The sequence below is a fragment of the Saimiri boliviensis genome, chromosome 7 (genome assembly GCF_048565385.1).
Source record: "Saimiri boliviensis isolate mSaiBol1 chromosome 7, mSaiBol1.pri, whole genome shotgun sequence".
NCBI classification, from domain to species: domain Eukaryota; kingdom Metazoa; phylum Chordata; class Mammalia; order Primates; family Cebidae; genus Saimiri; species Saimiri boliviensis.
Window position 1 is genome coordinate 85,555,317 of NC_133455.1, and position 21,214 is coordinate 85,576,530.

At 33.2% G+C, this 21,214-nt stretch overlaps 1 protein-coding gene across 16 annotated transcripts in view; it reads right to left on the reverse strand.

The window, feature by feature from the left end:
* SOX5 (SRY-box transcription factor 5) overlaps positions 1 to 21,214 on the reverse strand; it is a 1,015,292-nt gene that overhangs the window by 60,723 nt on the left and 933,355 nt on the right. For all 16 annotated transcript variants that reach the window (XM_074402912.1, XM_074402908.1, XM_074402910.1 and 13 more), the window contains one exon: positions 9,051 to 9,197. In XM_074402912.1, coding sequence (XP_074259013.1) covers positions 9,051 to 9,197 — 147 coding nt within the window. The remainder of the gene's footprint in view (positions 1 to 9,050; positions 9,198 to 21,214) is intronic.

Here is a 21,214-nt window from a genome sequence, read left to right on the forward strand (position 1 = left end):
TTAATTGACACAGGAGGTAAAAGAAAAAAATTCCTTTGCTACAAAGACATAACATCCTAAGAGGAAGACCATGAGTACATAATAACAACAGCTTGATAAGTAGTGTGACAGAAAATATATCATTTCTCTTTAAAAGTGAATGCATTTAGAATATAATTCAAAGTCCTGAACATGAAAAAATCCTATAGGATTGGGTCTTTCTCATTTCCCAACATCACTCCTTATCATTCTCCTTCATGTTCACTGCACTTCAGCTACCCCAGCCTTTCTCTGAACCTTGAATTCATCAACCTCATTCACATAATAGAGTATTTGCAATTACTTTCCCTCCTGTTTGGAATATCCTTTCCTTAGACTTTTACAGGTGTCTTCTTTTTCATGATTTCAGAGAGGGCTTTCCTTAAAGCTCTCAAGAAGATTCCCTTTCTTGTCTCCAGCACATTATCTTTGATCATGTTTTATTTTCTTCCTAGCACATACCACGTACAAAATTATCTATTTGTTTAATTGCTCATAGTTTGCTTCTCCCCATTACACTGTAAAATTGTAAGAGAACTACTGTTTTGTTTACAGCTATAGTTCTACTGGCTTGATCTAAACTGGATACATGATAGAAATAATATTTGAATCAGTGAATGGTAGATGTAAACACAGGATGCCATAGAACACTAAAAAGGGACAGTCCTTTTAAGAATGAAAAAAAAGAGCAGAGCTAGGAACTACAAACCAACTCTGTATGATATTGTTTGGGGTCCTGATTAAACCACACATGAAATCAGAAGAACTTTAAAAAAGTGACCAAATGTACTTCCATTTTCTATTACTTGCAACTGAAAGAGAACTGACTAATATAATTGCTACAGTGAAACCACAAGAAAAAGTTCTGGAAAGATGCTTTCAGTTCTCTTTAAATAAGAACATTGTGATATTAAGACTTATTCTGAAATACTACCTGTTGGGTAAAATGTACACTCTTTAGGTTATGAGTATACTAAAAGCTTAGGTTTTATCACTAAGCAATATATCCCTGTAACACAACTGTACTTGCACTCCTATATTCATAAAAATGAAGAAAATAACAAAAAAGACAATGGCTGATGTCTGAATGTCTGAATAAGACAACACCATCTCATTTACTGGTGGGCTCCTTGACATTGTGAGACTCTAGGCAGAAATAAAATGACCTTGTGACTGGGTTATTATGTCTTGGACTGAATATCTTTTAAGGTTCCTTCTGACTTAAAACTTTCATGCCTCTATAAATAAAATACCTTATACATTTTATTAAATAAATACAACTGTTGAGTACTTTGGATTTTTAACTTGTCATCAGTTTAGAATGTTACGTATCTATTTTCCAACCCTCATATCGACCTCTATTTAGTTAGTATAATGTTTTCTTTCTGCTCTCCATTTTGTAATGTTTAAAAATTCGAATAGTATTCTTTGTTCTCTTTAGCGAAAAATATAGATAAAATTGATTGAATAATTTTGCATATATACTATTTCCCATCAACCTAAATAAGACATCAGTAATTGTTGTCATTTTACAAACAAATTTATACTTTGAGGCATCTCTGTAAGAGAGGATCACAAAAATTCTTATTTTATGAATAAGTAAGAATGTGTAAGCAGCATATATTTAATAAAGAGAGAGAACCAACTCTGACATTAAGAATAGTCCTCCTTAGTTTTATATATCAAATCTTAATTCAAACAGTTCCAGTATAGGTGACAGCTAAAGTGATAAAAAGGAGTTGATTATCGACAGCTCCAAAGGAGGCAATGATCAATAATTTAGCAGAGAAAACAAAATACTTCAACTATTTTAAAGTATGCTTTAGGAAGTCAAAATTATAAATGATTCCCCCCAAAAGACAGTAACCACAGAAATGTACTTTTGCTTCTTCAGTCTGACATAATAATGACTTAGCATTTTCAGCTATGATATTGATTGAGATTTTATTAGATACCCGTATATCTAGACATCTATTGTTCTGTTTTTATTTCCCTACTTTAACTGCCTGCTGTTTTTGATCACAATGCTTCAAACATACAGATTTTTAGACAGTGAATCTACTTTAGGTTGCGCCTATTTTAGAGTGGAAGTTTCCCTTAAAAAATATGATTCTGTGGATCATCCTGAGTCTGCATATGCTCCATATCTTCTTCTTTCCCTGTGGTTTGCATTATTAAAAAGCTCTGACATGGCTCATCATGCTGTGTGCATGAGACAGGTTCCTGTCAAAACAAAATCAGTATACTGGAATACACAGCCCAGGCTGGTAGGATTCAAAGGACATTACCTAAATCATTCTGCATATTTTGCTTTTTTGTTTAATGCTGAGATTACGACTAGGCTCTTTTATAATTTTTATTGCTTTTATGGTAAAAATGTGACCAACCCCCAACTTTCTGCGTCATAAGAATATATCGCCTAATGACCTATTTGGACATTTAATACCACAGAGCTCAGAAAAGCCTTTATTTAAGTACCTAGCTGTTTGAGATTTCCATCAACTGAATAAAGATGAAAAGGAGAGGAGGAGGCTCATCACAGGGGTCCTGTTGACAACATTTCACTTAACTTATTTCCATTTAGCAACAGAACCACACACAAAAAAACTATTTTATTTAAAATGACAGGGTGACTATGTTATATCCACTGTAAATATGTCCCACCCAGGAAGTGATTATAATGATAATGGACTGCATTTGCAGTTTAACTCCACAGGGTGATTCTTCCTATATGAATTCACCTCTTGAGTATATGACACATCCATATTACATCTCAAAGGCTAACAAAATAGTTATTTCACAGACACTGAAATAAAAGGGAGAGGGGAGTTTTAATAGCTATTTAACAAAGCATACAGAGAGAAATTTATTGAAATTCTAGCATTTAAATAATATGCCAGATACTATTAAGAATAGAAATGGTCAATTTAAATGTGGTTATAATTAGCTGAGGCTAATACCTACCCCTTTCCATTCTGAACTTGTGGGAGAAATGAAATCTACAAAAGTACCAGACCCAACAGTTTCAGGATAGATCAGTGATGTGATGCTGATACATAGAGATAAATTGCAGCTCCTCTTTTATTAATACTACTTCAGCACTACCGATTACTTAGAAATACTACATTCACAGACCAGCTTTAGTCCTCTGTAGTAAGTCATGATTGAGATTTTAACCTGAAAAGCTCTCAGAAAGTCAAATAGTAGTATTCTGAAACTTTTACATATTGGAAATAAGACCTCTAGAAACTACTACTCAAAATTTCTCATGGTCAGATGAAATGTGAAAAACATTAAATGAGGTTATAGTTAATGCTGAGCAGTGCTTTTTGAACTTTTCAGCATGGAAATATTCCTGTGGAGGCCCTAGCACTTCCTAGTCCATTTCAAACACATGAAGTGTCTTTGTTGTCTTGTGCTTTAACAGATGTTTTTTGTCACAATATTAAAAAGAATGTTTCTATACTTTGTGTTAGTGGTAGATAGACTTGGTTGTGATTATGCTGTATTTGCGCTTTTGTAATGCTGCCTTTTTCCCTACTTGGCATTATAAAACACTGTCTCAAATTGCCAAAAATGCTTTCATTTCCCAAATCTCCTGTGAGAACTAAACCTCAATCAAGATGAATCTTGATTATCCTCTGATTTCTCGTACTACTAGCATATTGCTAAGTAATTTTGTGTGTATGTGTGCCACAAATTGTGACTCATAGTATTAAACTACAAAATTCTACCCTGCAGATCAGTGTGTAGTGATACAATGTTTACTTGATAGCCTGAAACTATGTGATTGGTACCATTTCAGCAAAAAAGAGGTTGCCTAATAGGAGTCATCAGCACTGCTGATATTACTAACACCAACACATGGTACCACGTCGGGCAAAATCTTTACCATGCCTTTGAAAGAGGATCAGATAACAATAAAGTTCCAGTTCTTGTTTCTGAATTTGAAGCAATATTATAAGGATATTGAAGCTCAAAGAATCTGACTGTGTCTGGTCAGCTGGGTAGGGCCATTTTTGGCTTGTCGGAGAAACATTTCTTTTCCTTGTCATACTCCCAGGTGCTACTGCTGAGCAAATGGGAACATCACCGCCAGAAGTACTCGAAAAGAACAAAAAATTGATTCGGACAATCTGTGTGCTCTTGCCATTGATAGAAATACAATTGTGACTTGGGGTGTGACTAGGGTCATAGCAAGGTTAAAAGAAAAGCACCCAGGAATTCTCTCTTGTCATCGGCTTTTTAAACTGACTGTTCTTGGCTGCTGCAGGCAATGTGTAAGTTTCTATCAAATACCAAAGGAGGTTTAATAGTAATTACAAGTTGCTCTTAGGATTTTCCAAGGGGTAGCTACTTTTACAATGGCAGAACACTTAAAATGTGAAGTTTGGATGTTTAGCACACCTGTAGCACTTGAGGACTTCCTGATAGCTTAGCATTATAAACCTATTCATAACTAATAATTATATGAGCTGCGTATAAAACTGAGTCTAAATACTCTTTCTCCTAAAGGAACTGTCTGAAGCCTGATACTGATTCCATTAAATTTAAAAGAAATAATTTATTTTTAGAAAACAAATGTATCAAAAGATCAATTGCTATCACAAAGCAAAGGTCATCCAATTCATTTAAATAAATATGTGGTGCAAAAATGACAATCACTGAATACATTGCACATTGGTTCATTCTGTGGCAGAAAGCTGAGCTATAAACAAATGAATTAAAAGATTTGTTAAGGCTATAAGCAGATTCAAAGCTTCAAAGCAATGTTATAGTATATGTGATTCAAAAGCCAATACTGTTTAACAATACCTCAATTAAATAATTTTCTTAAAAGTGAAAAGGTAGAATTATTTTTATAATTTTGATTAAACTAGGATCTCCTGTCACAAAGTTCAAGGTTTTATACTTTCATTCAGACTTATTTACCAACATTTAGCCATGAACTTAGCTGTTAGGATACACATGAGTGAGAATACTATCTGCGAAGAGCTAAATATATTCGCTTTTGTGGGTCAATGAAAAAAATAGCTCTGGAGTAAGAGTCAAAGGAAAACAAATTAAATTATTGCTAAAGAGACAAGTGTACAAGTATTTAGAAATATTTTATTTTAACAGCTAAGAGAATTTTAAAAATCTGTCATTGTTCTTAATTCCGTATCATCCAGTCTTTGGCAAAATAGACCATGGTGGAAAAAAAAAAAAAATATATATATATATATATATATATATATATATATATATATTTGGCTTGTGACTAATAAAACCAAGGCATTGAGAAAAGAAAGAGTAACTAATGACAACATGTCAGGCATTAATGCAAACAGTTCACAAACAGTTCACAAACAGTAAGTTCAAGGACCTGTAACTCAAGAAGCAATACTACGCATGTTCTTGAATGCAGACTTTGAACAGACCAGATTTCTTTTCGTATTTTCACATTTACAGAACATGATTCCACTGTGCCATTTTCAGAGGTTCACTGTGAGTCCTCTAAAGCTTTCTTTATCATTTAATATTATAAATAATTATGCTCCTGGGTGGCAGTTCAGAGCCCACTACAGCACTCGTACACTACCACAGGCAGGTCAGGTGACCTTTCTCCAATTCTCCTCTCTCTGGTGCTGAGGACAGACAAAGTGATATGTCTGTCATACGCCATTACCATTAGAACAGAATCTTGTTCTTTTATTACAACTGAACTCTGCCAGATTTCTCAGCAGGAATGCTAAGTGAAATCAATGTCTTGGATTTCCAGGCTGAGCTTGGAGGTCACAGCCACTCTATCATTTCTCAGCATTATCCTTTCTCTCTCGCACACACACTCCCCAAGCCTCCAACTGGCACACAGCAGATTGAAAACAGCATGCATCAGAGGACTCATGCTGTACAATTTTACAGTCTTTTGGAGCCCCCTCCTTTCGATTCCCCCCTTCCATTTTTTTGCAAATTGCAAATAAGTTTTGTTTGTGTCCTTCTCTAGAGTTCTGAGTCAAAGGCAAAGGCATACTCAGGAAGAAGGGCTGACAATACAACTCAGAGAACATGGTTAATTTTTGACAGCTATTAATAAGATCATTATCCTCACATCATCACCCGGATATGACTTATGATTCCATTGTTCCAAACAGCAAATGTACTTTTAACTTAAACCATCAATTTGGTTTATGCCAGGTAGGTATGTAGACAAAACAAAATGCTTTGATAAAATAATTCTATTTTATGGTAAGATAGACATGAAAATGTGCCAATAAAACACACAGAAAATACCCCCAAGACATTAATAATTGATTGCTTAAAAACATAAATATGATAATAAATGATAGTTATTATACATGAATAGAATAGCTTTGTGAAGTCAAAGTGTTTATTATGCTATGCATAAATGTCAATTCCAAGCTACAAGAGAGTAAATTCATGTATTGTAATGGGTTCTCTTTATTTACTGTAGGTTGTATTTTTTTGGTCACGTTCTTCATTAAAATGACAACAGTATTACTTATTGGTGTGGCTATTTTTAACCCACTACATTTTACTGCTGAGCTAAAACGCAAACACATTTAAGAAATCTTTTCTGATAGAGTGGTTGTGGACAGTATGCTAGAGGGCACTGAGCATAGAAAGGCCATATTTTTATGAAATCGTTGTTATTTGAAAAGAGGCACTTTGTTCTTAGTTAAACCTTTGTGTATTTTACAATAATTATGGATGGACAGAAGTACAACACCCACTGTTTTCTTAAACTTTATAAGATAGAAAATTCATAAAGGCTCATTTTCAAAAAGTAATTGAATTTCAAAGGAGAACTATAAATATATTTTTAAATAGTGTATAATCACGGCTACAGAAACACAATCTACTTTTTCACTTGTATTAAATAAACAGAGGTATATAAAACCCTAGGATGTGGCAGATTTCGGACACTACTGAAATAATCATTCTCTTTTGAACAAAGTCTATAAGGCTCTATGAATGTACAGAACTTTATAGCTCATAAAGCAGTTTCTTAATCTTAGTGAAGCAAACCTTCAGTTACGTTAGCATCTTCCCTGGTTTCCTAATAAAAAATCATTGTAGCAACTGCTCAATAAACATTTAAATGGATAAATGACTGAATGGACAAATGAATAGATGCATAAATGGATGAGGCTGACTGACATCAAAAGCTTCATGATGATTTTTGTAAGTAAAATCTGGTGAGAAGGTATCAATGACAAAAAGTGACTGTAGGTGGAAGAAAAAAATCTATCAGCCATTTAAAAGTGAGCTACATATCCTAAAATCATAAAGTGAAATGTCCTGATGTAAAGCCTCGTTATGAAACATGATGTGAAATTACATCAATAAATCAAGGAAAAAAACAGAGAATAATATCTCACAGATGTATCTGTGTGTAACAATGACTATGTTGCTATAGCTATTTATTTTATCGAAACTACATTTTTTATAGGTAATATATTAAAACTTCTGGTCCACAGAAACACTAAAATTATCACTGCTTTAAAATTAAATTTATTTAATAAATGTTAAAATTATTAGCAAGTTTTAAAAACTTATGCTGTTGTGATTACAAAGAAGAGCAGACCAGACCTTAGTTATACATTAAGCACAGAAGATGCATGGTCCGTTAAACAGCTGAAATAGATATTCAAAGTGGCATATGCATACTCCTATTATCAATGTAGTATATACAATAATTTTCATTGTATATTTCTACATACTGTTGGAAAATCATGGTCTAGGGTCCTTTTCTAGGTTAAGTTATATTCTCCAAAATATTTTTCTTTTAATAATATGGAAAAGGACTGGGGAGTTCTAGGAAGATGGAGGCTGGAGTACCCTTTTCCAAATGATTGATTGATCCTTTCTGCTTACTGATTCACTCTCTGGAACATACAATAACTCCAAAAGACATCCTGACAGAGCCACCAGAGTACTAGAGAAAGATTTTTTTAGGATTCTTGTATTTTTCTCTTTTAATATTTTCTAAACCTTTTCTCTGCATATTTCAACGATTTTGACTATTCTTACCCTGTTATGCTTCAGACATTTCAACATGGCATTCATGGGATGGCAAGCAGAAGCAATTTTCTAGGTAATTCAGAAAAAAAATATTTTGCAGGTAAACTACCTGTGTCAGCTTTCTATTCATTTTCTAACAGAATCAAAATATTCTGTGGTTGTTCCCTAGGTATTATCAGGGAATGTTGCTTTATGATCACTCTCTTCTCACTTCTTGCATGGAAAGCTTAATATATTTATACAATACCATTTAAGCAAGATCTTAATATAAATACAAACTTAAAATCATTTTTTCTCTCCTTTTAGGCCAAGAAACATACATTATTTGACTTTCCCCTGATCCTTTTCCATGTGTTCTAACGTTTTCTTAGCTTCAAAAACAAAACTACTTCTAAATAGCCTTACTTCTGACACTACTATTATCTTTATTTCCTTACATGATAATTTCACTGGGAGGGTGATTTATCTAAAATTATATCTATACTGTACCACATTATAACAGTCACGGATATTTTTAAAATACTTTCTGTAGGTCCTAATTCTACTCATTTTTTAAGGTCTATTTCAGTTGTCCCTTCTCTGGCAAACTCCTGCTGGGATCTCTCACTGAAGGTAATCTCTGCCACCCAATATAACTTCCAATGTACTTTATCTGTAACTTTTAATAAAATTTATTTTGTATCATAGAATATGGCTATTTGGCTATTTTTATAAATATCTACATAATCAGACTGTAAGCTCCTTGGATACAAGATACCCATATGATAATCTTTTTTATCTCTCACATTTTCTACTATAGTTATCAATACATGCATATTGAATAAGTGAATAAATGATTAAATGCATGCAGATAAGTTTACATGCACACCTGTTGCCCTTACTTGATTCTTACCTCCTTATACACCCAGAGTTTAACCAAGCTGATGGCATATAATAGACATTTAATAAATACCATTGAATGAAAAATAAAACTAAGAGGCAAGACAGAGGCTTCTTCAAAAGGGTACCTTGCTTTTGGGTGGTGGGCTGTTTGTGCTCTTGTCTGTGTGAATGCTGGTAGGAGATACAGCAGCACCAAGGTTGCCTTGGGGTATGCCTGGCAGCTTCCCTCCTGGAGATACCTGCATTGCAGCTAGCTGGGCAGCATATAACTGCTACAAAAGAAAAAAGAGAGAGAGAGGGAGAAAGAATACCATGAATAATAAAATAAACACACCTTTCTGAAAGTACATATATTCAGATGTGGTATTTTTCCTATGGGCATTTTGTTTAGTGCACTGGAATATTTAAAGTAAGAAACTGTCACCTCAGCTTTCATTACTTTTGGGGGGAGAAATGACTGATACCACATAAAAGTGATCTCATCTTCAGTATGTCCAGGGATTCAAACCAAGTAACAGCCATCCATATTTACTTTATACCAATGTCTACGGAAGGCAAGTATAACACATTATCTAGGTAAGAGCTTTTTATATTCTACTTTAAATTTACATAGTGTGTTACAAAAGGATGCTTCATATACACAGCAGTTTTCTTACTGTCCATATTGGTTCAAGCCCTGTATGCCTCTTTCTTTGATTTCTTGAAATGAGAACCAGAAATAATTTTTCTCAAGGTTAGGTGGATAGAAATACAGAAAAGGCAATGAAAGGCAATGAAAAAAAAATACTCGAAAAACATCTGGTCAGTCTAACTATATTGATAAAAATTAACTGGATGCTTGCCAAAAGTTCACTTTACTTCATTATATATCAATACAGACAAATCTCAAATTATCTTGAGGTTTAAGGTTTTAAAGAAATCTGCCTAAAACGTATTCTTCCACTAAGTCATTACGTAATAGTTCTTATTAAATAAGCAATAAAAATAGTCCAAGTAATTAATAAAAGAAAAATTTTACTTTGATAATGATAGTCATATATTATCCTAAAATAAGGAAGTTGCTTTAAATTCAAATATTACATCAAGTATTTAGATTATTACTCTTTTCATCTTCCTTTCGCACTTGGTTAAAATTTTAAGTAACTACATAAGGAAATAATTATTAAATAAATATATATCTAAATAATTAAATATTTAATTATACATTTATTATTAAATATACAAATTTTACACACACACACATTACAGTTTATTTCTCATTTGTCTTGAGATTCCACAGATAGTGTTTACAAAGTGAGCTCGAATTTCTATAAAGAAGCAAGAAAAAAAACTTCTCAAAACTTCTATAAAGAAGCAAGAAAAAAACCTCCAAATAGTTATGTGGATTATCTTAATTTCTTTTTTCTGAAAGAGAAATTCCAAAAGACAAAATTGCTTGTAACCACGGTAAGCCACAGATCCTGATAAGCAGTGTCTCTCTATAAATAATGAATACTGAAGACAGCACATATTTACATGAAAATACACATAAGTCTCCAGATACTATAACCTAAATAAAAAGACATTAAAACTATCAATAAAAATTATGGCTTATTTTTATGCAAAGTATAAAATATATAAATATATAAAATATATTCCAGAGAAAAACTGAAAAACCAGAGAAATAATTTTGTATTATTAATAATTGTCTCATAAGGTTTTTATGTGTTGGAATAATTGTATCTTTGCTATCCCTGCCAATCAGAAAAAATAAAAATTATTGCCTTCAATTACATAAACATTAAAAGAATAATTTACTTCAAAAATGAAGACTTGAGAGTTTGCTATTTAAAGAAAAACTATCAGAATTGATCCATTTCCTCCACCTGCATTAAAAATCTATGCATTATATCCTGCAATATAAAAATAACTTTTTTTTGTGTCATCATTCTAAACTACTTACAAAGTCTTTAAGAAAATAACCAGTTATCCTAGGATAGCACTTTACATATTAAAACTCCGTCTAGTAGAATGCATGTACTAATAATGAATTTTAAAAATATATATATTTTCACAAATTAACTAGAAAACTATATTACATTTTGTGGATTTCATATTGTATTGTATATTGTATTCTTATCTTTAAAAATGACTTCACTAGATCTTATTATTTGATGATAAAAATTCCTATTACTGATACACACTAAAAATGAGATTATTTTATAATTACTAATGACATGGAACATTGTAATATCTGTGGGTAAAGGAAATGTGAACAAAACAGTTATTCAAATTTTAATTGTGATTCTTTTAAATATTGACAAAATTATTGGTTATTTGTAGATATTTAAATAGCTTAACCAAGTATTCATTGAAGGTGATTTAATATTTAAATATTAGGTACCATAGACAGTCATAATTTCAAAAGAAATATAGGAACTACTATTAAAAATACAGTATAAAAACTCTAAAATACTTGGTTGAATTAAAGGATTTAAAGGATGGAGATGATACATATTTGGAAATAAAAGTCATACATATTCTTTCCTCATTCAAATAAATGCACTTTTACCCGTTTAAATATGGAATTAAGGTGTATCGGTATATCCGAGTTAAAATGTCCTAAAAGAAATGCTTTTGAGTTGAAAGGGAAGAAACATTTGTGAAGGAGATAGACAGAGTTAAATACGCTAGTATTTCTGTAATAACAATATCATATCATTTGTCTTGCTTGTATTTCTACAGAGTACAGAGACTTAACGTAATTTATGATGAGACTTTCATGAGGCTGCTATTCAGTTTGAGAATGGTTAATATTAGGGTGCTTTTCTCTCCCCCGAATTGCCCATATTCCCTTTTTCATATTCAGCTTCTGTGCAAAAGGACAAATTTTAAAATTACTCTTCCCCAACTGTGATCAGTTTTCCACTATTTCTACATCATTGCATTTTCTACGAAGTATATCAAATATTCCTGGTTTACCAAGGTACTGAAGCACATTTGCTGTCATATATATGATTTCTTAAAAGTTTTATTGTAATACAAAAGCAAAATTGACTCTTGTCCTAGAGAATTTAACATACTTTGAGTATGCACAGATAAGATCAATCAGGAATTTTAATACTGCTGGATTCTAACTTGCCCATTCACAAGTTAATACAAAAGTTCAGTAAACTTAAAGAAGCTGACAATAATTCTTCTACCTATCTATATGTGTAAAAGTGGATAATTTTCTTAAAATGCTGCTGTGACTTATTTTAAATCAAACTTTCAAAAAATTATGCTCCTTTTTCTATCTATTAAAATATGTGTAGTGATTGATTTTAAAACAAAGAAGCCAAGAAATGATGAACATTTTCTTCATTTTATCAAATGTTCTTGAAGCAAAATCAAGCCTAATGAAACGTGTCTGCCCTAAGAGAAGTCTATAGTCACAGAATCATTGGTTGATCTTGTAGAGTGCGAAGCAGCATGAAATCTAGTGAGTAGTAGAAGGGCACCAGCACTTTAAAGGATGGAATAACAGGCACTGGAGAACTATATAACCCACTTATGTTTGTATGCATCATGCATGTATGTATGTATGTATGTATGTATGTCTTAAAGCTAAAATCTGGTTAACATATTTCTTTAAACAATGACAGATAAAACCCAAAGTTGAACATAAGGTATATTATGATGAACATATTTTTATGATAGTGAAGTTGTTTAAAATATCAGAAACAAACAGATGACACTAAACAAACCGACGACGTTAAACATAAAAGACTGAGCTGAGCCAGGTTTGGTGGCTCACACCTGTAATCTCAGCACTTTGGGAGGCAGAGCCCGGAGGGTTGCTTGAGCCCAGGAGTTTGAGGCCAACCTGGGCGACACAGCAAACACAGTGGGACCTTGTCTCAAAAAAACAAAACAAAACAAAGTGGCAGAGCTGAAAGAGAACACGGAGAGCACTAATTTCATTAGTTTAACCAGACTCACAGTATTTTAGCCTTGAAGAATAACTTGACTCTTACCCTGAAACTAATGTGTCAGGGATTGGATGTAATCTCTAAAACTTCACCACTTATCAGAGCTTTCCAGTCTTTCTATTACTTAAAATCTCACATTCTTATTGTCTTTTAGTACCCCATACCTATGCCTCCTTTAGACAAGGAGTTTTTAAGGAAACAATTACAAATGCTTAGGTTAGAATCTATTCTTCATTACTTCATGTATTCCTGGTACTCAAAGTTCATCTATATTACCTACATATATATATATAAGGAACTCTCATTTTTTGTCCCAAATTGCTCTGTAATCTAGATTTTTGTCTCTTCAACATTTTAAGCTCCTTTAAGGACCATGGTTTCCACTTCTAGTGGAAAAGTTAAAAAGCAAGAGCTTTGGACACAGGCAGAACTGAATTCTAATTGCAGTTTTTAAGCCATGTGACCTTGGGCAACTTCTCTGAGTCACAATTCCTTAATCTGTAAATTCAGGGATAAATGAAACTGACCTTATAAAGGTACTGTGAGACAGGAATCACATGATGTATACAAAACACTTAGGAAAGCGCATGGTAAAGAATGCCTGATCAATAAATAAGTTACAATTATTAACGGATTAATTACACAAAGTAAGAAACTAGGCAATATATATGTGCTGACTCTGGACTGTTATTGGTATAGCAGAGGAGAAAGAAAGTGTACAAACAATGAGACTGTAAGTATACTGTAACTGTATGTCACTACCAAAGGTGTTAAGAGAGAAGAAATGCATCAGTGCATTCAGGTATGTTTTTGTAGAAGAGATGGAGTTAAGGTGGACACAAAAAAAGAGATGGCATTCTAGGAAGGGAGTACAATGAAAAGAAAGGCATGAGAGCAGGAATGAGCTAGTTGCTGCAAAGAAAATATAGAGATTGGTGTAAAACAGTGAGTGGTCAAAAGGACAGTTAACATAGCCATGTTAGAGGAAAACAACATTAGTTTTGTAGGCTTCATGTACCTTATGTAGGCTTCTGAAACATAAGCAAAAGAGTTTTAATTAAATATGTAGTAAGAGAAAGCCACTGACAGTTTGAGAGCAATGATGCTTTTAGGGAGGATACCAATAAGACATAAATGTCAGCTACGAGGTTATCAACATTTAACAGTGATAATTATGATCATAAGAAGTTGAGTTGTAGTAAGAGTTGTGAAATGAAGATAGAAAAAATAATTTCAAGTTGATAACATACTGGGCACATAAATATTGCCAATTAACTTGAGAAAAGAAAAGAGAAACAGAGGAAGAGGATGATAATAAAATTTACATAAAGTCTTCATAAGTATGTAAGTATTCTCACCTATCATCTAATCTCATTTGTGTATAGTCATCATATTATCCTTTTAAGAAAGCCAAAACACATATACTAAATTTTCTTTTATTTATTTCTTTCCTTCTTGACAAAGGAAGAATTAATTTACACACAGAGGTTTTCCCTGAATGGCTAGATCCATTCAATCATGGACTGCCCACCGCTCCTCAAGTATAGCTCATTAAAACACTTTCAAAAAAACTATCAACAGTGTGATGTTCTCCACCACCAACAACATAAGCTTGAATCATATCTAACTGACTCAAGTCTAAGCAGTAGTTTTTCTTATAACTTACTAATATGTGCACCAAAACACCACTGGGCAGCTGGTTGGCAGTTCATTAACAGGCATGCTTTCTGCTCATCTATAATGGCCCAGTATGGGGCCAGAAAAGGTATGGTAGGATAACAAGATATTTTAACTTGTACTAATTAATTGTTGCTATTTTGGAAAAATATAGTATAATTGTATTTGGATGACAAGGTTTTTATGCGGTGATTAGAATCAATAGTGTTAATCAATCATGCTTTCATACAAAGATAGCCATAAAAATACCTTAAACAAGTACTTTTCAGAGCTAGTAGATAAATTCTATAAACAGCTTATTTAAATTCTAAGCTAGACTATTTCATTAATTCCTAGCGGTGGAAAATTCTTGCCACTTTTCAATAATAGCTTTATTTCCCCAAATTGCTAAAAACACAACTTCTCCCACTGACTACTAGTCCACTGTCTAACTGCCATCTGGAGTATTTTGATTCAGTGCATTAGGCACTGACAAAAATATCTATCAAGATTTGTTGCCCCAAACCATTTACTGACCAGTAAACTCTTTGAAGGCAGAGATTATATCTCTGTTAATCAATGCTTTATCAGAAAATTTTAATAACAAGGAAAAGCAGAATTGAACAAATACAGCAATTGACTAGGTAAAATAATATTAATATGGCTCTCTTGTACATATTTAATGTATTTCTTAATGATAGTGGCTATACATGAAACAAATTTTTAAAATCAGAAATGTGTCATGCTTGTACAGTTTGAAGAATTAGAAAGAAAGGCTCATTAGCAATATAGAAAATTCACATTCATTCACTCATTTGAGAGAAAAATATGTATTTAAATCATATCAGCATAAGAACAAAATAGATTGTAATACCCCCATTGTAGTCATAATTGTAACAGTAACTAAATGTCTGTTTGCAAAATAAACACCCAAAATGGGTGAAGATTATTTGAAAAAAGTTAAAAGTATCTTTTCAAAAGACAACAGAACCAGGAGTTGAAGCATATGGATATTCTGAAATATTTTGGAAAAGACAGATGACAAATGCCTTCTTTCTGATAAATAAATATACATAATTAACTTGCTGAACCTTAAATGTTTGCTATTTAGAAAGTAAAAGATATTTAGCAGGAGTTAAGGTTGCTGGTAGGTATAAGCTGTTTTGGGGAGATCCTTTTAGTTTGCTCAAAGTTCAATTTTCTATTTTTAAAAATTATTATTTGACCAGTATCTCCTCAGTCCCCTTTACCCCCTACCCTGGTAATCCCTATTTTACTCTCTACTTCCATGAGTTTGACTGTTTTAGATTCCACAGTTAAGTGAGATCACATGATATTTGTCTTTCTGTGCCTTGCTTACTTAACTTAATATCATGTCCTTCAGGTTTCACAAGTAACAGGATTTTATTTCTTTTCAAGACTGAAAAGTATTCCATTGAGGGTGTGTATGTATACAGATAGACACACATATATATCTCACATTTTCATTATCCCTTCTTCCACTGATGGACAATAAGGTTGATTCCATGCCTTGGTTATTGTAAATAATGCTGCAATCAACATTGGAGCACAGATATCTCTTCAACATGCTGATTTCATTTGCTTTGGATATATGCCCGGAAGCGGGATTGCTGAATCTTTTTTATTTTAACCGGGATCTTTCAACAGGTCTCCCTTTCATGTGCCCAGGCAATCTGGATAAAGGCACAGGAGGCAGAGATGATGCCATATACAGCCAGTTACCCAGGAGCCAGCAGCATATGACAGTGTATGGTTGATCCAACTATTTTCCTTTACTTCAGACATGGATTAGGAGATGGAGATATTTCTAGTTTATTGTGAAGACAGTGCAAAGTAAGTTATGTCCACCACCCTGTCTCCAGCAGTATCCTCCTCTTTTCATCCTCCCTACATTTCTTCTCTCCAAATCACCAACTTCATTAAACTTCATAGGAGAGCTGGGCACAAAAGGCATTTAAATTTTTTTTTTTTAAAGTACATTAAGATTACAACTGAAGAATATGTCTTCCTTAAATACTGTATGATAAAACATACTGATTCCTAAAGATAATCTGTGAACTTTTTTACACTATCACTGCCTGAATGGAGCGTGTCACTGTCTGAATGGAGAGCATGCATACCATTTAACACTGTTTTTGTGAAACTGTTTAAAATTATTTTCACAAGTATTATCCTTTTCTCAAACACCAGTATATAAAACACAGAAAGTTATATGGCATAAATGAATATAAATAAATTTTTACATATTTTTAACGTTTTAGTGATACACATTAGATGTACATATTTTGAGTGTACTGTGATAATTTAAGATAGTCATATAATCAAATAAGGTTATTGAGATTTTTAAGTATTTAATAAAATGAGACCAATGAGATTGTTTAGTTTACCAAGAGTTTAAGTAGGTATAAAGAAAAAGTTGTCATTGTTTATCATCCTCAGCAATAAAGTCTTCACTCGAAAATAAATAGCAGTCACTACTAAATTTACACATAAACAAACATATAGACTTACATCTTCTAAAAGAACATTACAGAACTAAAATCCTGCTGATTAATAGTACCTTCCAGGTCCAATATACATATAAAAATGGAAGATTTCTTTTCAGTCTAGGGTTTGAAATGTGGCAAGAACAGTTAACATACATACAATGTGTTAAATATTTGGAATGGAGATTTTAAAATACATGTCACCTATTATGATTTAAAAAGTAGTTGAATATGAACTGTTAAAGTTAAATAAAACCTAAAAAGATATATACTAGATATATTTGATTGAAAAGTATTTGTCTCTTCTTTCTTTTCCTGTTTTTAAGAGGAGGAACAGGGAATATCATTTGTGAGGAAAAATTCAGAAAGCAATTTCAAGGCTCCATAAGTGTTATCTTTATAGCTTAATTTCAGCTTCTTAATGTAACTTAAATGTGGAGTTTAAAGAGAAACTAATGTACTGGAGAAAATCTTTCAAAACATAGCAGCATGTTTCAATGTGAATAAATTTACTTTGCACATTATTTTTCATAATGTTTTTTCACAGAAAATTATCATAGCAACTTGAGTTTAAACATGGACTTTCCCTAACATTGTTAGCATTTCTTTTGTATGTTCTTCAAGTGCATTGCATGAAAACCAGGATAGGTCTTAAATATACTGAATACCAGGACAAAAGTACAAATAGGAACTTACATGTCAAATGTATAAAAATTCATAATTTATAAGAGAACTTAATGAATTGTCTAATTAAACATGTTTCATTCTCTCATCTTGACAAACCTACTTTCAAAATGACCTGGATGCAAATCAAAAGATATACTGCTTCACACCCATTAGGATGGCTACTATCAAACACACACAAACACACACACACACACACACACACACACACACAAAAAAAAAAAAAAACAAATGCTGGCAAGGATCTGGAGGAACTGAAAACTTGTATATTCTGGTGGGACTGTGCAATGCTGCTGCCACTGTTAAAAATAATATGGTGGTTCCTCAAAAAATTAATGATAGAATTATTATATAACCTGGCAATTTTACTTTTGGTAATAGACCAAAAAGAATTGAAAGAAGGATCTCAAAAAGATATCTGTACACCCATGTTCATGGCAGACTTATTCACAATAGCCCACAGGTAGAAACAACTCAAATGTCCATTGATGGATGAATGGATAAACAAAATGTACCATATACATACAATGAGTTATTTTCAACCTAGAAAGGAATGAAATTCTGGCACATGCTATAACATGGATAAACTTTAAAGGTATTATGCTATGCGAGGCAAATAAGCCACTCACAAAATAACACATATATGTAGTATGATTCCACTTATATGAATAACCTAGAAAATTAAATTCATAGAGACAGAAAGCAGAATGGTGGTTATCAGGGGCTCAGGGGAGGGAGGAATAGAAAGTTAGTGTTTAATGACTATGGAACTTCAGTTTGGAAATCTGGATGACAGGTGTGAATTTAAAATTCTTGGTCTCCTTGCAGCTCCACGTTAAAACCTGGTATCATAAGGACAGCAGGTTTGGGCCTGCACCTGTGTCCCAGCTCTTCCCACTCCTAGCTCCATTCAAGAGACAAGGAGTGGCTACTGTCCTAAACAGGCTCATCATCTTGACTTCAACTGACTGGCAAAGAGCTTCTGAAGTGGGGGCCAGGATCTGTTATGGCTGCAGTCCTGCTACATATGTCTTCAAGGAAGTGCAGGATGAAGTTAGAAAGCAAGAATATTCCAGGCAGAAGGAACATAACACGAAAAGCCATAAAGTTAACCTTCAAATCAATGAATGAAATATGTTTATTAGCATTTAAGACTTTTCTGTACACAACAGAAGACCTTCTTCTCCCCTTTTAAAATAAAGTAACAGGTTCCTTCTACTTTTCCTTGGCCAGAAGTGAGGTAAAGTTTCCTACAGTCCCCATTACTGGCAATGCTGGCAGAGACTGCAGAAAAAGAGATCTGGTTTCCTTCACTTAGCATAACATTTTTGAATTCGCTCCACGGTGTAACATGTATCAGTAGTTTGCCATTGTATTGTTGAAAAGTATTTCTTTACATGGATGTGTAATATTTGTTTATCCATATATCTAGTTGGACAGTTGGATGCTTTTTTTCCAATTTTTCAATGAATAATCCTGCTATGAACATTCCTGTACAAGTCTTTGTGTGTTTTCATTTCTTCTGCTTGCCCCAGTATTGGCTCTGTTGAGTAATATGGTAAATATATGTTTACATTTTAAGGAAATTGCCAAACTTTTCCAAAGTGGCCAAACCACCTTTCATGAGCATTCCAGTTTCTTTATATTTTCATCAATACTTGGTATTGTTTGTCTTTTTAACTATTTTTGCAGGTGTGAAGTGGTATCTCATTGTAGTTTTAATTTGCATTTTTCTAATGATGTTGAGCATCTTTTCATGTGCTTATTAGACATTCCTGCATTTTTTGGTGAAATACGCATTCAGATCTTTTTTTTTTTTTTTAATAAGCTGTCTTACTGAGTTGTAAGAATTACTTACATATTTGAATTTTCTTTAATTTTAATTTTTTTTATTTTAGGTCCAGGGGTACATTTGCAGGTTTGTTATATAGGTAACCTTGTGACAGGGTGATTGATGTACAGATTATTTTGTCAACCAGATATTAAGCCTAGTACCGAATTATGATTTTTTTCTACTCTTCTCCCTCTTCCCACCCTCCACCTTCAAGTAGTCCCCAGTCTCTGTTGTTGTCTTCATGTCCAGAAGTTGTTATCATTTAGCTCTCACTTATAGGCAAGAACATGGCATATTTGGTTTTCTGTTCCTGTGCTAGTTTGCTAACGACAATGACCTCCAGTTCTATTTATGTTCCTGCAAAAGATATGATCTTGTTCTTTTTTATGCCTGTATAGTATTCCATGGTGCATATGTACCACATTTATCCAACTTATATTTCTTCAGGTATATACCCAATACTGGGATTGTATTTATACCCTGTATTGTATTTTAAAAATTGAGCTGTCTTCTTATTGAGTTGTAAGAGTTCTTTATATATTTGAATTTGACTTTAAAGGGTAAAACTTATCAGAGAGACTGTCCAAGAGTCCAGCTTAACAAAACTATATAGCTATTATCAAAATATGCATAATAATAAACAACATAATAGTGAAAAAGGGTACTACAAATAGTTTCCTCTCAAATTAATTTTTTATATACCTACACAAAAAGTAATGTTTTATTCTTTAATTTTCAAAACTCCTGATAGAGGAGAAGTACAATGAGGGTTCTAAAGGGAAATGTGTTCTTTGTATCCGTCGAGAAATACTGGGCATGCCAAGGTAGGACTCTGAACATTGACGACTTTCATTCACCACTAAGTTGACTCCTGGAAAAAATTAAGAGTAGATAGGGCTGACAGCCAGCTCTCAGGACTGAGACTTCTGGTCAAATCTGAGGGGAAAAGGACTGGAATAGGGAATAAAAGGGAAGAGTTATCGGCTAACCTGCTAGTGGTTAACCCTCAGATGTGGATGGAGGCTGGGAGTGTGAAACATTTCTCCTGTTGCTTCCCCAGTTCTATCACAGATCATGGGGGAAAAGTCATTGGGGAAAGGTGTCTAGAGGAAGGTGAGAAGGGTTGTTACTTAATTTCCAGTCTAGAGTCCCAAATGGGGAAGAATTCATCCTGAAGGGAGTAAGGAAGGGTATACTAAGAACTAGAGTTACTGGGAGGAGCAACTTCACATCCATACTATATGAGATATTTAGAATCTTTTGTACTTGGACACATCTTCTAATTAAACTTGATGGCAAGTAAGAAAATGTATTACAGTGAAAGAATGAACAAACTTAGACTTACTACAGATTTGTCCATATGAAGGAGAACTAATAGCCATTATGCAAATGGAGCATAATTTAAAAAGCAATCAAGTTGTAGTTGTTGGGAATATAAAGGTCTGAAAATCAAGTCAAAGGCCTCAAAAGGCTGGACAGTTAGTTCATATCACCAGAGGTTAGTGACTAGGTGCTGAGGCTCAAGCCTGTAATCCCAGCACTTTGAGAGGCCAAGGTGGGAGGATCACTTGAGGGCCAGAGTTTGAGACAAGCCTAGGCAACATAGCGAAACCCCATCTCAACAAAAATTTAAAAATAAAATAAAATTAGCTGGGCGT